Consider the following 13,437-nt stretch of genomic DNA (forward strand, 5'->3'; position numbering starts at 1 on the left):
ACAAAAAGAGCCGTTCTGATTCTTGTGTTCCTGGTTGGTGTGCCCAGACTTGTGTTCGGTCAGGCTCATATCTTTGCGGAAGATAGTATCTTGGTCAGTGGAGCTGCTATTACAAAGTACCATAGACTGGGAGGCTTACAAACAACAGAAATTTATTTCTCACAGTTCTGGAGGCTTGAAGTCCAAGATCAGGGTGCCAGCATGGTCAGGTTTTTGGTGAAGGCCCTCTTCCTGGTCTTACTGTATCCTCCTATGGCAGAGGGCAGAGAAAGCAGGCTCTCTCATGTCTTGTATAAGGGCACTAATCCCATCCATGAGGCCTCCACCCTCATGACCTAAATGTCCCCCCAAAGGCCCACCTCCTAACACCATCACGTTAGCGTAGGATTTCAATATATGAATTTGAGGGAACACGAACATTCAGTCCATAGCAGAGATTTGGGCTGTGACCTGAGGGGGGACCCAGAGTCCAGTCTCAAACCTTGAGGCTCAGGGGGGAAGGGGCCTCCCAGGATGACACGTAAGTTCAGCGCAAAGTCAGAACTGGAGCCAGGTCTGCTGCCTCCCCCTCAGGGTGTCTGTGCTCCTGCATGTGTTCACTGCAGCTGCGTTTCATCCGAGGCAGGGTGCCATCCTGTGAGTGGGTCTGTGTGTCAAAGCGGTGCTTACCGAGTGGGGTCACAGATGGGGCAGCGCGCTGGAACCCAAAGCGAGGGGCAGGAGGGTAGCGAGAGGCACTCAGGATGCTGAGCAGCGGGCGCCTGCCAAAATTCTTCAGTGCAGCTTGTCTAGCAAAGCCCGTCTCCAGCCGAGTAAATACAGTGCATAGCTGACAGGCTGACAGCAGGCATCAAACAGTCTTAAACTGCCCCAAATCCGCAGCGCTTTTGAAGCAGCGGTAGAAAAAGGATGCCTACGCAGAACAGAGGCCTGAAACTTTTAATAGTTTCTTCCAGGCCTCAGGATGTCCTGATGAGGTATTAGAGGAAGTAATTCAGGAAGAAAAGGACAAATAACCGCCTCCGTCTGGAGGCCGACGCAAGGGCTGGCCATTCAATCACGGAAGGGGCAAGTGTGGCCCCGCCGTGATCCTCCATGGTCGTCCCCCACCCGCCTGCCTCCTGCCAGGAGCCGCGGGCTCTGACCCTTGTAAATAACAGACAGGTAAATTTCTTGTTTGCTTCCGGGCAAATGTAAACCACATGCGCCCGCCGCCTGGGGGACGAAATCATTAACTTTTCCTCACTGTTGGAAGGGTGCTCTGTACAAATTAGAAATCGTTTCCTCAAGCTGGAGGCCCTTCCCGGGGATCCATCTGCCCTCATCCCAGGAACCTGTCACCACCACAGGACATCAAAGAAAGACGTTCGGGCCAAAGGGAACTGAACTCACCTCTCCTCTCTGTCTTTTTCCCCCTCCTTTTTCCTTTAGGGTTTGGCTTTGTCACTTTTGAGAATGAAGACGTTGTGGAGAAAGTCTGTGAGATTCATTTCCATGAAATCAATAATAAAATGGTAAGTTGGTAGGGGTTGCGCTGAAATGTGATGCCTCCCTTCCCCCATATACACCCCTTGTCCTGCAGACTGCTGCAGCTTGGTCATGCTAGAAGGTGGGCAGGGTGGGCGTAGGCACCAGACTAACAGTTCAGCTCTGTGAATGGCAGGAGTTGACAAGCTTTTTCTGTAAAGGGCCAAATAGGATATATTTTCAGCTTTGCCGGCCATACAACTGACTGTCCAGCTACAAAACATCCACACACAACATATACATGAATAAGCAGGGCTGTGTTTCAATAAAGCTTTGTTTAGGGACACTGAAATTGAAATCTCATGTAATTTTCACATGTCACAAATTTTTATTGATTGATTGATTGCCATTTAAAAATGTAAAAAATCATTCCTAACTCTTGGGCTCTACAAAAGGGGGAGGGGGGGCAGTTTGACCTGCAGGTTGTAATTTGCTGACCCCTGGCTTAGGGTATGCATTTGCTGTTTAGATTGGGTTTTGAGGGGGTCTATCTTATATATGAAGTTTTATCTTCATGTATAAAAGTCTCTCTCTCTTTGGGCCCTGCTGGGTAATTAACGTTCTTCCCTTCTGATCAGCTAGATAGTTTTACCCTCATGATTAGCCGCTTTGGCCTCCTTTTGGCCCTTTAAAGTCCCTTTTCCGGGCAGGGCACCCTCAACAGGGAGGGGGTTGGATCATTGAAGTTTGAGGGGGCGGGGGCAGCAGGCCTACCAGAGGAATGGCCACCAGAGGGCGCCATACCACGTGCAGCTCATGCATGCCGACTTGAGGTCTCAAACTCCCTTATTCAAATTTAGTAGGTGGGTGAGAAACCCCTTCCTTGTTGGTTCCAGAAAAAAATGGGAGCTCAGCAGGTGTTTCTGGAGCCATAAGCAGGTCCTTGAGAGCCAAAACATTTTGGTTGGCCAGCAGCACCTCCAGCCCCAAGAGAAGGGGGAGGGCAAATTTGTGTTCACTTGCAGCTGTAACTTTGATATTTTCTTCCTTTGGTCAAAACATTCCTTTGCTTCTGAAACAGGCATTCAGATACGCGTTGTATATTGGTCTGATATGTGTTCACTGACTTTAAATTAAATAATAGAGCTTTTAGCATGGATAAGATCAAAGCAGTCTGCTTAGCATGTGGTGCTACAGGCCTGATTCAATATTTGACTTGCTAATTTTTTCCCAGGGCACTACAATAATAATATTGTTCGTATTGTAGCTAGCCGTCACCTGCATCTGAAATGAAAATACTATTTCTTTGCGTTCTGTGGTATGGAGGTGTCAGCTCAGGCATTAAAATGGCACACTGGAGATAAGTGTGTGGGAATAACCCAGGTCTAGAGAGACAGGAGACTTAAAAGGAAACCTGCTTCCAGTGCCCGGAGACCTTGTCTCTCCTAGCCAGGCCAGCTATTGACGGAGGGCTGCCTGGGCAGCGGGGAGTGGAGGGGGCAGCCCAGGGTGCTGGCAGCCTCCATGCCTGTCCTGGCAGGACTTAACGTAATGGTTCATCGGGGAAGCCCGGTGTAGACTGGCAAGAGGCCTCACTGTGCTGCCACAAATGCATATGTGCGGCCCTTCACTGTTGACTGGCTTGGTAACTAGCCTGAGACACAAAGTGGGAAAGGGCTTTCTTCTCCCCACTGTTCCCGTGGGGAAACAGAGGCTCAGGGGATATGCCCCAGGGCCACCCAGATAGTGAAGGAGCACAGGCCTTGAGGTATATTGGCTGCCAGGTGAACTGTACAGACGATTGTCTGAGCTTGGAAGTGGGGAGGCGAATCCCCAGATGACATGGGAGACAGTCAGAAGGTAAGAGTTTCAGCCCCAGAAAGGTAACCAGTGGGCTGGCCTGAAGCCAGAGAGGTTTGCAGCCGTTGTCCCCAATCGTTCACACTTGTCACCTTCTTTCCCACTCAGGTGGAGGCCGACTATGGCAGGTGCAGGTGACTGTGTGCAAAGTGTGAGGTTTCTGTTTTCTTTCAAATCTGGGGCTGGTAGTTGTTCTCTAAGAGAAGAAGCCGAAATGGAAGTAGGCAAGAGGAATGGGCTGGGGGTGCAGTGGTCGGGAACACAGAAGCCCATGGAGGCGTCACTGCAGGTGCCCAGCCCACCCCCACCAGGTACAGGCCCTAAAGGGGAACTTAGAGGTGCTGGGAGAGAGAAGCAGCAGGTCACTGCTGGTCACAGGGCCTGTGATGACCACCTCGTGGGGTGGCTGGGGCCTGGAGGAGATACCACAAGCAAAAGCACAGGGTCGGGCTTGATAAACGTTAGCTCTTGCCACGGTCCACGTCACCGTCGATGAAAGGACTTCTCCGGCAGGCTCTCCCCCTCCGAAGGCTGGAGTGTGAAGCGTATCGGTAGGGAAGCCCGAACCCTGAATTGCTTTGGATTCTGTGATACTGGTTTCTACTTCTGAGGCCCAAAGAAAAGGAAATGAATTTAAACTGTGCTATGGACAGAATTCAAATGAGAGATCGGAGAGACTGAGAACTCAGAGACTGCCAAGCAGAAACAGGGGCGGTTGTGAGAATGTACGTAGGAGTGTTGTGTAAACTGGACTGTGGTTCGAAACTGTAAAGACAGCTCTCCCGGAAGCCCCACAGTCTCTCTGTGAATTGGGCAGGAACAGAGAGCTGCGGGGACCACCGCCCCCCCACCCCACCCCACTCCGTTCCCACAGAGTCCTTGGAGCTACCATTTTCTCATTTTCACAGAGAGGAGAGGTCTCACTGATGATGAGTCACAAAGATAGGACTCGAATCCAGCTCTTCTGGTTCTTAACCCAGTCCTCGTGTGCCTGGCACTCAGTAGGCCCTGTATAAATAATTGTGTGACGAATAAAGGATTGGGTGAGGGACCACGTGACAGTGAGGCACATTATCATTCCCAAAGCCATTGCCCATCTAATTTGGTTGGTGAATCTCCTGGACATTTGTTAAAATGAGGGCCCTTCCCTGACGTCCAAGACAGCCAGCAGCAGGCACGAATGCTTCTGGCTGCAGAGGAGCAGGGAAGCCGGGACCGCAGGAACTGACACACCCCCACTGCCAGCTTAGAGGCCTGGCCTTAAGGAGGCTGCCTCCGTGGCGGTGGTAGCAGGGGGATGGGCAGAGAGCCCCACCTGGTGCTCCCACACGAGATCCTATGACTAGCCAGTATTTTTGAGAGCTAACTCCATGCTTTGCTGAGTGTTTGCTTTATGTATGTCATTTGACTATCACCCACATCTGATGTAGGTACTAATTATCACCCCCATTTAACTGATCAGCAAGGTGAGGCAGAGAGAGAAGTTAAGCAGCTTGCTCAGAGCCACATGGCCAGAGAGTGGCAGCAGCAGATTTCAAGCCCAGAAAGCTAAGGTCCAGACCTCACATTTGTACCCAGTAGGCTGTTCCCCGTTCTCCAGGCTGAAAGAGACCTGAAGGGTCATCTCACTGGGCTACAGCCCTCCAAGGCCACTGACCACCCCTCCCAGGCAGCCGTGCTGTGGCTTGGGTGGTTCCAAGTTCTCCTAAGAGAAGGGCAAAGGACACAGGCTCGCTCGGGGCTGGATTCCCGGCTGGGAAGAAGGGCCGAGCTTCTAAGGGGTCCCTGTCGGCCACAGGCATCTCCCCCACCCCCCAGAGGCAGGTGAGCAAGGGGCATGGGGGCAGCAGGCTGCCACCGGAGCTCAGGGCCTGACCGATGAGACTCAGTCCCGTCCTCCGACCTGGCACAGTCAGAGCGCAGCACAGACATGGCTCCTGTACAGTAAACACACGGATGCGCACGCAGGGCCGCCTGGTGACCGTCCGGAGGGGGCTCCTCCCCGGACACTCAGCGAGCCGGTGCTGGTGCAGTAGTGACACATCCCTCCCGCCGTGGGCCCTGATTGAAGCAGCGGGGACACTTGCCTGATTAGTCACCAGCACAGCCTCCCAGTGCCTCCTGGCACTGCAGGGAGGCAGGTGGGAATTGACAGAGACCTGCCAGGCCCCTCCGAGGCCTGGCTCAGCCCCCATCTCCAAGGAGTCGGAGGCGACGCCCGCCCCACCGGGTGAGATCTCGGGGTACATTTAGAAAGGGGCCAGGCAGGGGCACCTGTGATCCACAGCAGGACATCGGCGGTCACCAGGCACTGTGCCAGCAGCTTACATGCACGAGGTCATTGTCCCATTGTAGAGAGGGGGACAGTAGCGCTCAGAGCCGTGAAGGGACTTCCACAGTCCATGGCTCTAAGGGCAGAGCAGGGATTTGAACCTGTGTCATTCTGGCTGCAGCCCTGGGTCCTTCCCACTCTACCCTGCTGCCACCTTAGACAAACCTCATCATTGAAAAATCTGGATTGATTTGACTGGTAAATATAAGAATGAATTTTTACTTGCTTTACATAAGGGTTACTACAGAATTCCTTTAAAAAGTCCTTTTCCTTGTTCGTTTAAGGTGATCCAATTTATAAAAATTGCTAAGCAGTTGGCAAGCTTGTTAGGAATGCAGAGTGCCAGGCCCCACCCCTGATGTACTGAATCAGAATCTGTATTTTGACACATCCGCAGTGATTTGTAGGTACATTGAAGTCTGAAGGCGCTGGCGAGGATCACTGCTAATGAGATAACGTCGGGGGTTGGGTCACAAATCATCCATCCAGTGTCAGAAGGAAAGAACTCGGGAGTGAGGGGCCTAAGGCCGGAAGAGCATGGAGCCAGCTGAGCTGGCCTGGCCCGGGATCACCAGGCCAGTCCGGGACTCTTGGCACCACTGCACACTCCCTGTGTGTTCAGAGACCAGATCTTCTCCCAAGGAAGCTCTCAGTGTCGGGGCCTCCCCTCTGATTTGGGTCTCGGAGTGTTGACTGCAGGTGTGTGAGGCTCCTCCAGTGGGTGATGGGCTGGATCCTTGAGTGATATCGCATGTCCTTGTCCCCAAGTTGGGACCTGCCGGGTCATTTAGAAACGCCCAGGACTTGCCCAAGCCCGAATCCCAGACCCACCACTGGTTATCTTGTGACCCAGCAAGTACCCCACCTGTCTGTACCTGTTTCCTCCTCCGAAAGGTGGGACGGATGATGGCCACTGCCTTTGGCAGCTCATAGGAAGTGCTGGTTCAGCTTCTGGCCCTGGGAGGTCTTGGCCTGCTCTGTTGTTGGGTGTATAATCTGGTAGCCTTGAAGGAATAGGCCTTCCTGAACACCTCCTTAGTAACTGCAAGTTTCCTCCATTTGGCCTAAGCCAGGCACCAGCAAATTTTTTGTAAAGGGCCAGATAGTAAGTACATTAAGCCTCAGAGGCTCTACGTCTTTGTCACAACTGCTTGACTCTGCCGTCATAGGGCAAAAAGCAGCCACGAATGGTGTGTAAATGATGGGCATGGCTGTGTTGAAATAAAACCTTATTTACAAAAGTAAATGGCTACTTGATTTGGCCTGTGGGCCGTAGTTTTCAACTCCTGACAGAAACTGATACAGCTCAGAGGAGGCGGTCTGCTTATCTCAGTGGGCCCAAGGAAAGGCTCTCAGCCAAGTGGTCACTGAGGCTCACTACTATCGAGTCGGCATTTTACTAGTTGGTGGGGGGGCGGGGTGGGGGTGGGGCGGGGACGGCAAATAGACCCCAGGGTTTGGGGTAGCAGCCTGCGGAAAGTAGCAGCGCCTTCATTCTTAGAGGGCTCCAAGCCCTGAGCAGGTGGGGAGTGAAGGAACGTTCAGAATGGAGTGCTGTCAATCCAAGAGGCCTTCCCGACAGTGGTGCCACGAACCCCTCACTGCTGCATGCCCCACAGTGCAGCCACTAATTGCTACTCATTGTGACCTTGGGCAAGTTACTTGGCTTCTGTGCTTCGGCCCTCCTCTCCGTAAGACAGGTAACGTGTCACCCACCATAGAGACTGCTGGAACTCGGACTTGTGAAGGGTTTTACCAGACCATAGCATGCTCTATCAAAGTGATAAGTCTTCTTACTCTCGTTATCATCATCATCACTATCATTATTCTTAGAATCTGAACAAAGATGTCTGAATATTGAACAAAGATGTAATCATAAGGTAAGGCAGTCCTGGACAGATTACAAGTCAGTAAAATGCAGGTGTGCAGACCTGGGCAGGTCTGGGACCTGAGTCTCCAGGGCAGGAGCGGGTATGTGTGGGTACTCCTGATGCTCTGGCGCAGGGGCCCGGGGCGGGGTCCCGCAGGAGAGGGGAAGGCACACAGCCTGCAGAGCAGAGCAGAAGGGCCCCCGCAGATGCGATTTTCTAGGTCCCAGAGAAGCTGACTCGGACACTTCGGCTTAATCATCCTCTGGAGAGGTTACAAAAACCCCACTTCTAAGGTCAAAGCCTGGTGGGATCTCAGGCCTGCCACCTTCAGCTGGGGCGCAGTTGGGGGATTAACCCCCAGAACGGGGGCTTCTGGGTGGGAGGGGGCGGGAGGACGAGAGATCAGCAGAGCCCTGGGTTGGCCTCTTGGACTCGGGGCTGTGGTGCTGGGTCAGGTGGTCCGCGGAGGCCCCAGGCTGGGGTGGGTGCTGACCCCGGCAGGGTGCCCCAGTGACCCAGCATGCTTCCCCTCCCTCCAGCTGCCCCTCCTCAGCCTGAGGCCTGAGAGCTCAGTTGGGCACCAGCCCAAAAGGGGGGGGCATGGAGGGGGGAGGTAATGTGGGTGGAATTAACTGGGCTTCTGCGTTCACCATCCTATTTGTAGCGTCATTCTCACTCGTAAGCTAATTTTAGCCATCCATTCTGACTCTGTTGCCATCTATAAAATGAGAACGTCAAATGTAACATTAAACAAGCAGGATGAAGGCAAAAAAAAAAGAGGAAACGCCAGAGAGGCACCTAATAAATGAATCTCGTGTTTCCGTGGGAGGGGGAGCTGTCGTTCCCCCGCCCACCCACCCACCCACCCATGGCGCATGCGCGCGCACCGCTCCGCGCGTGCTGTTTGTGTATCAGCTGTTTGTACCAGCTCTGTTGTGCGAGCAGCGGGATCTCTGTGATGAGGGAAGTGGGGGAAGGCAGCGGGGAGGGCTGCGGTGGTTGGGTGGTAAATGTCTGTTGCTCTTTAGGCAGAAGTAATTTGGCCTGCAGGGAGGTGGCCTCCCCATTGGCTGAGCTCTGGCTCGTTTGCCCTTCATCTGTCCTCTGGTGAGGTCATTGCAGGGGGGCTGGGGCGAGCGGAGCATCCTTCTCAGTATCTCGGTGCCGAAGGCCTCTGGGCTTTTCCATGTGTGCTACCCCTGCCTCCCAGGGGGTACAGGGTCGGGAGGGGGCCTGGAGACCCTGGAAGAGGCTGCTCTGCTCACCTTCTCTGGGGCCTGTTCTTCCTTTGACTGCACTCACCTGCCCTGCCCGACTTCCCGGGGACGTGTGAGCCGATGCCCAAGCTGCCCTTTTATTTTATTTTCTTTTGAATTGAGAAATGAAATTAGGCCTGGGCAGGGTCTCTGGCAAAGCCCACCACAGACTGGGATAAACACGCAGCTTGTGGCAGAATTTGGGCACCTGCTGGAGGCTGAGGTTTCTTTTCACTTTGAAATGCCCTTGCAGGTTCCCAGAAATTAAAAAAAAAAACAACCAGCTGCTGCTGCCACCATCAGCTTTTTCCCCAAATAGTGCAGCCTGGGAAGCTCCCTCAGCACACCTTGCTGATGAAAGCAGGAAGACGGGCCTATCCGGCCAGCAGGTTGGGGAGGTCAGGGAGAAAGTTAGTGGCGGCATGCCAGATCTCCCAGCCTGCGGGGTGGCGGCCACTTTCTCCCTTCCGCTGTGCTCCCCAGGCTTTGGGATTTACGTTTTAAGCGCAGATGTGAACTAGCTTTATCACCTTGAAAGGCTCGCACCCAGGCTCCATGTGGAGGACAGTCAGGTGCGACCCAGCTAACTTTATCCAGCGCGAGCACTTACAGGATTAGCTAGTTTACTTTCTTAGCTCACTGCAGCCCTGTGGGGTGGACATTGCTGTTACTCTGTTATACAGATGAGAAAATTGAGGCACAGGGAAGTCAGGCAGCTGGTCCCAGCTCAGAGCTGGCAGTGGAGCAGAGACGAAACCAGGGACCTTAGCTTCTAGCCTAGGCTGCAGGACAAGGCCCCCTTGGATCTGGGCACCCCTTGGAGGCTGCGGTGGACACTGGGCACGTGTCTCCGGACAGGGTTAGGGACCAGCTCCTCTCCACTCCTTGCCCAGACTCTGAGCGACATCCTGAATTCATCTGTGTCCCCACCCAGCCCTGCCTGCTGAATAGGAGGTGCTAATGGTATTGGTTTATGACTGTTTTCACTTCGCCACCGCTGATTTTAATAAAATACTGAGCAGAGGAAACAGTGGATGGAATTGGTCCCGGAAGTGGTGGGGAAATTAATTCTGGAACTAGGATCGGGGATGGCCTTGTGGGAGGAATAACTTCCGAATGGGCCTTGACGGGTGGATAGAGGGAGGTAGGGAAGGGCTGGCCAGAGGCCGAGAGGTGGGGACAGGGGTTTTGAATTGGAGGACCTAGGATTGAATCCTAGCTTTGTCATTATCTGGCTTTGTGACCTTGGACAGATCCTTCTTTGAAGCCTCAGTTTCCTTTTCTACTCTAACCACGGGGTGAGTCAGGCCAGCTCACGGAGGAAACGGGGAGTCGATTAGTGAGGGTGTCGAGAACGCTGGGCATTCTTGGAGGGCTTCTGTGTGCCAGGCGCTGTGCTTTATGTGCATTACATGTATGTGTCATGACATATATTCTACATTATACAATATATGTATACACAGAGACACACACACACACACACGAGGATGTCGTGACTACGCCTTGCATGTGGGGAGTGCTCAATAAACAATATGTTCCTTCTCTAGAGTAATTCTGCTGACCAGAGAGGGGAGTCAAGATTCTATGTCCGGTGGGACTCTCAGTGCTTGTCACGAACGGGTCTGGGCCACTTATAGCAAGCGTGTGTCCTTCGAAGGTAGACGTTTCTGCTGGCCTCCTTCACTTCCCAGGCTGGCATTTCCATTTCGGTTTGCACAGTAACCCCCTCTTCCTTAGACTCCATTGGGGGAGGTCCCCTATCTGTGAGGACCCCTTTGCATTGGAACAAGACCACTTATCCATACAAGTGGGTCCTCTGGTGCTTGGCCGCATGCTGCTCCCTGTCTACAAGGACAGTGTCTGATGGAGATGTCCGGGGGTCCTCTCTGCATTGGCAGAGGGCACAAGAGCTGGCACTGGTGAGGCGCAGGTATGGCCAGATGGCTGGATGCCCTTTCCCGCTGGAGTCAAGGGCTGGTCTTCCCAGGGCGGCTGCCAGGATTTCCAGGGTGTGGTTGCTGCCCGCGACGTGATGGTGTCTCAGGCCAGGCGTTCACCCAGCCGCCATCCTGAAACTCTGAGTGACGGTGGGACAAGGGCCCTCATCTTCGTTTGCAGCTGCTGCACGTTCTCTAGCACATTCTGTAGCCGCCGTGCTCTCGAGGCCGACTCTGGACACCATGCACGGGGCGGGTCAATAGACTCAGTTCCTTCCCAAGGAGCTTGTCTAGGCTTTGTCTTACTCTGCAGGATCCTTGAGGGCAAGAGCCCCGTGAAGGGTCCACCCTCCTAGAGTCTCCAGAAAGGCTTGTGACTGGCAGAGAGGGCAAGAGAGAGCAGCGGGCAGGAGGAAGAAAGGCTGTGATGGGGGACACCACGGTGGGGGGCTGTGTGTGGTTTCTGGGCTGCAGCTCACCCCGCCTGCCTCACTAGAGAGCCTGGGGAGCTGCTGGCTCGGGGCAGGGGCGCCTGCCTCACTAGAGAGCCTGGGGAGCTGCTGGCTCGGGGCAGGAGCCCAGAATCTTTATACCTGAGTGTCATCGCCCTTCCGCTCAGAGCCTGGGGGCTGCAGGAGGTGGTCAGCTTGGGGCTTCAGCGAGGCAGTACTGGCCTGGAGCCCACCGGGACCTGGCTGGGGAGGGGGTGCAGCTTGAGTCAGAGGAGATGCCGGTGGTCAGGTGTCTGTGTCTTTCGGGAAGCTCCCCAGAAGGATGGTGCCCACAGCAGAAGCCACAAGCCATTCCCCACCACCCCGAGCGCTCGCCCGCCCCGAGAGGCCTGACCTACAGTTGTCCCCTCCCCTCCTGCCAGCCACATGGTCCAGGTTGATCTCTTTGAGATCTATTTTATCCTTTGAAGTAGGCCCCTCTCTCCCTAGAGGAGTAAATGGTTCTAACGTGACCTCTTTGGGGCAAGAAGTGAAGCTGCAAACGCTGGCTTCTTCAGGCCACACAGATCTCCCTTGTCCCTCGTGGTAAATCAAGGCCGCGGCTGCGCGGCTTGGGTTTCCCCCGACTGAGGCCGGGCCAGGCTTCCCTCCTGGCCCTGGGGCACGTGCTGACCAGGGCCGTTTGTGTAGAGACACCACGGAAGAACAAAAGCCTTTTCACTTGCCAGGCTGTGGCATCCTTCTCAGACTCCCAGCCTCTTCCAAAAGGTGCCCGGCAGGGAGCTTGCCTGAGCAAGGGCTGCGGGCCAGCTGGGCAACAGCGGCCACTCAGAGTAGCTGCAGGGAAGCTGTCCCCGCTGAAGCCCCAGCGCCTTCTCCAAAGCCAATGCCAAGCATCGCCCCCCCTAGAGAGGGGGTGGCACGGGGCCCCCCGCCTTGGTTGGGCCGTGACACCAGGCGGACCTGGGTTCAAACCCGGCCCCACCAGACAGAGACTGGTTCTGAAGCCACAGGCACCGTGTATGATGTCCGTGGGCCTCAGCTTCCTGTTCTACAGGGTGGGCATACTGCTATGAAAGGGATCATTGGGTGAACTGGCAAAATAGGAGCATAGAAGGCAGGTTAGATACAAGTATTTTGTAGATGCTAAATGACCTGAGGTTGCTAACTGAACTGTGCTCATGTAGGAAAATGTCTTTATGTTTCGGAAACGCAAACCATAATGTATGCAGCCTCCTCTTAGATGGTTCAGGGAAAAATACATGGTCATAGACAGAGACAAGGAGGGTGCAAATGATAAAGCAAAAGCCACAAAATGTTCACGACAGGTGACTCTGGTAAGGGGTGTGCAGTGTCCTTTGTGCCGTCCTCTTGAAATTCCTTCTAAATATAAAGTTAGAAACAGACCTCCTCACTGAGTTGCTTTGGACCCAGATGGGCGGAGGCACCCCACACCAACGAGCAGCCTGCACAGAGGGTTAGGGACCACACGTCACCCTCACGGTAGCCTCCGATTCACCCTCTGGAGGGACAGCCCCCAGCCTAGAAGTTCTGTCATTGAAGAGTGTTCAGCCAGGTCATCCTTCTGAGCCCATCACTGCGTGGGCTACAGGGAAGCCACACCCTCTCCTCCAAGGCCAGTTTGCCAAGCAAAGCAGCATATTTGGAGGTTGGAATTTTAAAGCAAATCCGTCTAGCTTTGGGGGGGGTGGCATGTCTTGGCATTTGGACCCCGGTGTGGGGTTACTTTGTGGCTTTGCCAGCCGTGAAGCTTGAAAATGGAGACCTCATCTTCCTGGTGTGAGCATTTGGTCACAAGTGGCCTCTGAGGCTTCTTACGAGCACAGATCCCAATGGAACTCCCACTCCGTCTTCTGCCCCTCCACCCAGATGACTTTCTCCAGCTGCCATTTGAAACAGTATTGATGGCAGCCGTGGTGAGAAGCTGCAGAGGTGGGGTCTGAGCTGTTGACGGAGGACACCTGAGACCCAAGCCTCGGAGATGTTTCTCCCTCAGACTCTGCCCCCACCAGGGCTGCCTGAGAGTGTGCACTTTGGGTGTGGGTGTTGGGGAGCATTTACCATAAATGAGGGGGTCTAACCAGAAAAGGGACGGTGCTGAAAGAGCTGGAGCAGCAGATCAGATCGCCAGGAGAACCACTCCTGTTTTGCTTCTGTTTACCTGGGGAGCCAGATGAGTGTCTCTGGGGCTGCCCTGGGAAGGGAGCCTCAGTGCCCTGCCTTGTGCCCCATGGTAAAGGC

At 54.1% G+C, this 13,437-nt stretch overlaps 1 protein-coding gene across 1 annotated transcript in view; it reads left to right on the top strand.

Moving 5' to 3' along the window:
* The window catches only part of MSI2 (musashi RNA binding protein 2), a 355,609-nt gene that overhangs the window by 323,641 nt on the left and 18,531 nt on the right, over positions 1 to 13,437 (top strand). Inside the window, exon 7 of the mRNA XM_007463882.1 lies at positions 1,432 to 1,514. Within this exon, the coding sequence (XP_007463944.1) occupies positions 1,432 to 1,514 (83 nt within the window). The remainder of the gene's footprint in view (positions 1 to 1,431; positions 1,515 to 13,437) is intronic.

Source organism: Lipotes vexillifer, unplaced genomic scaffold (assembly GCF_000442215.2).
Source record: "Lipotes vexillifer unplaced genomic scaffold, Lipotes_vexillifer_v1.1 scaffold333, whole genome shotgun sequence".
Lineage (NCBI taxonomy): Eukaryota > Metazoa > Chordata > Mammalia > Artiodactyla > Lipotidae > Lipotes > Lipotes vexillifer.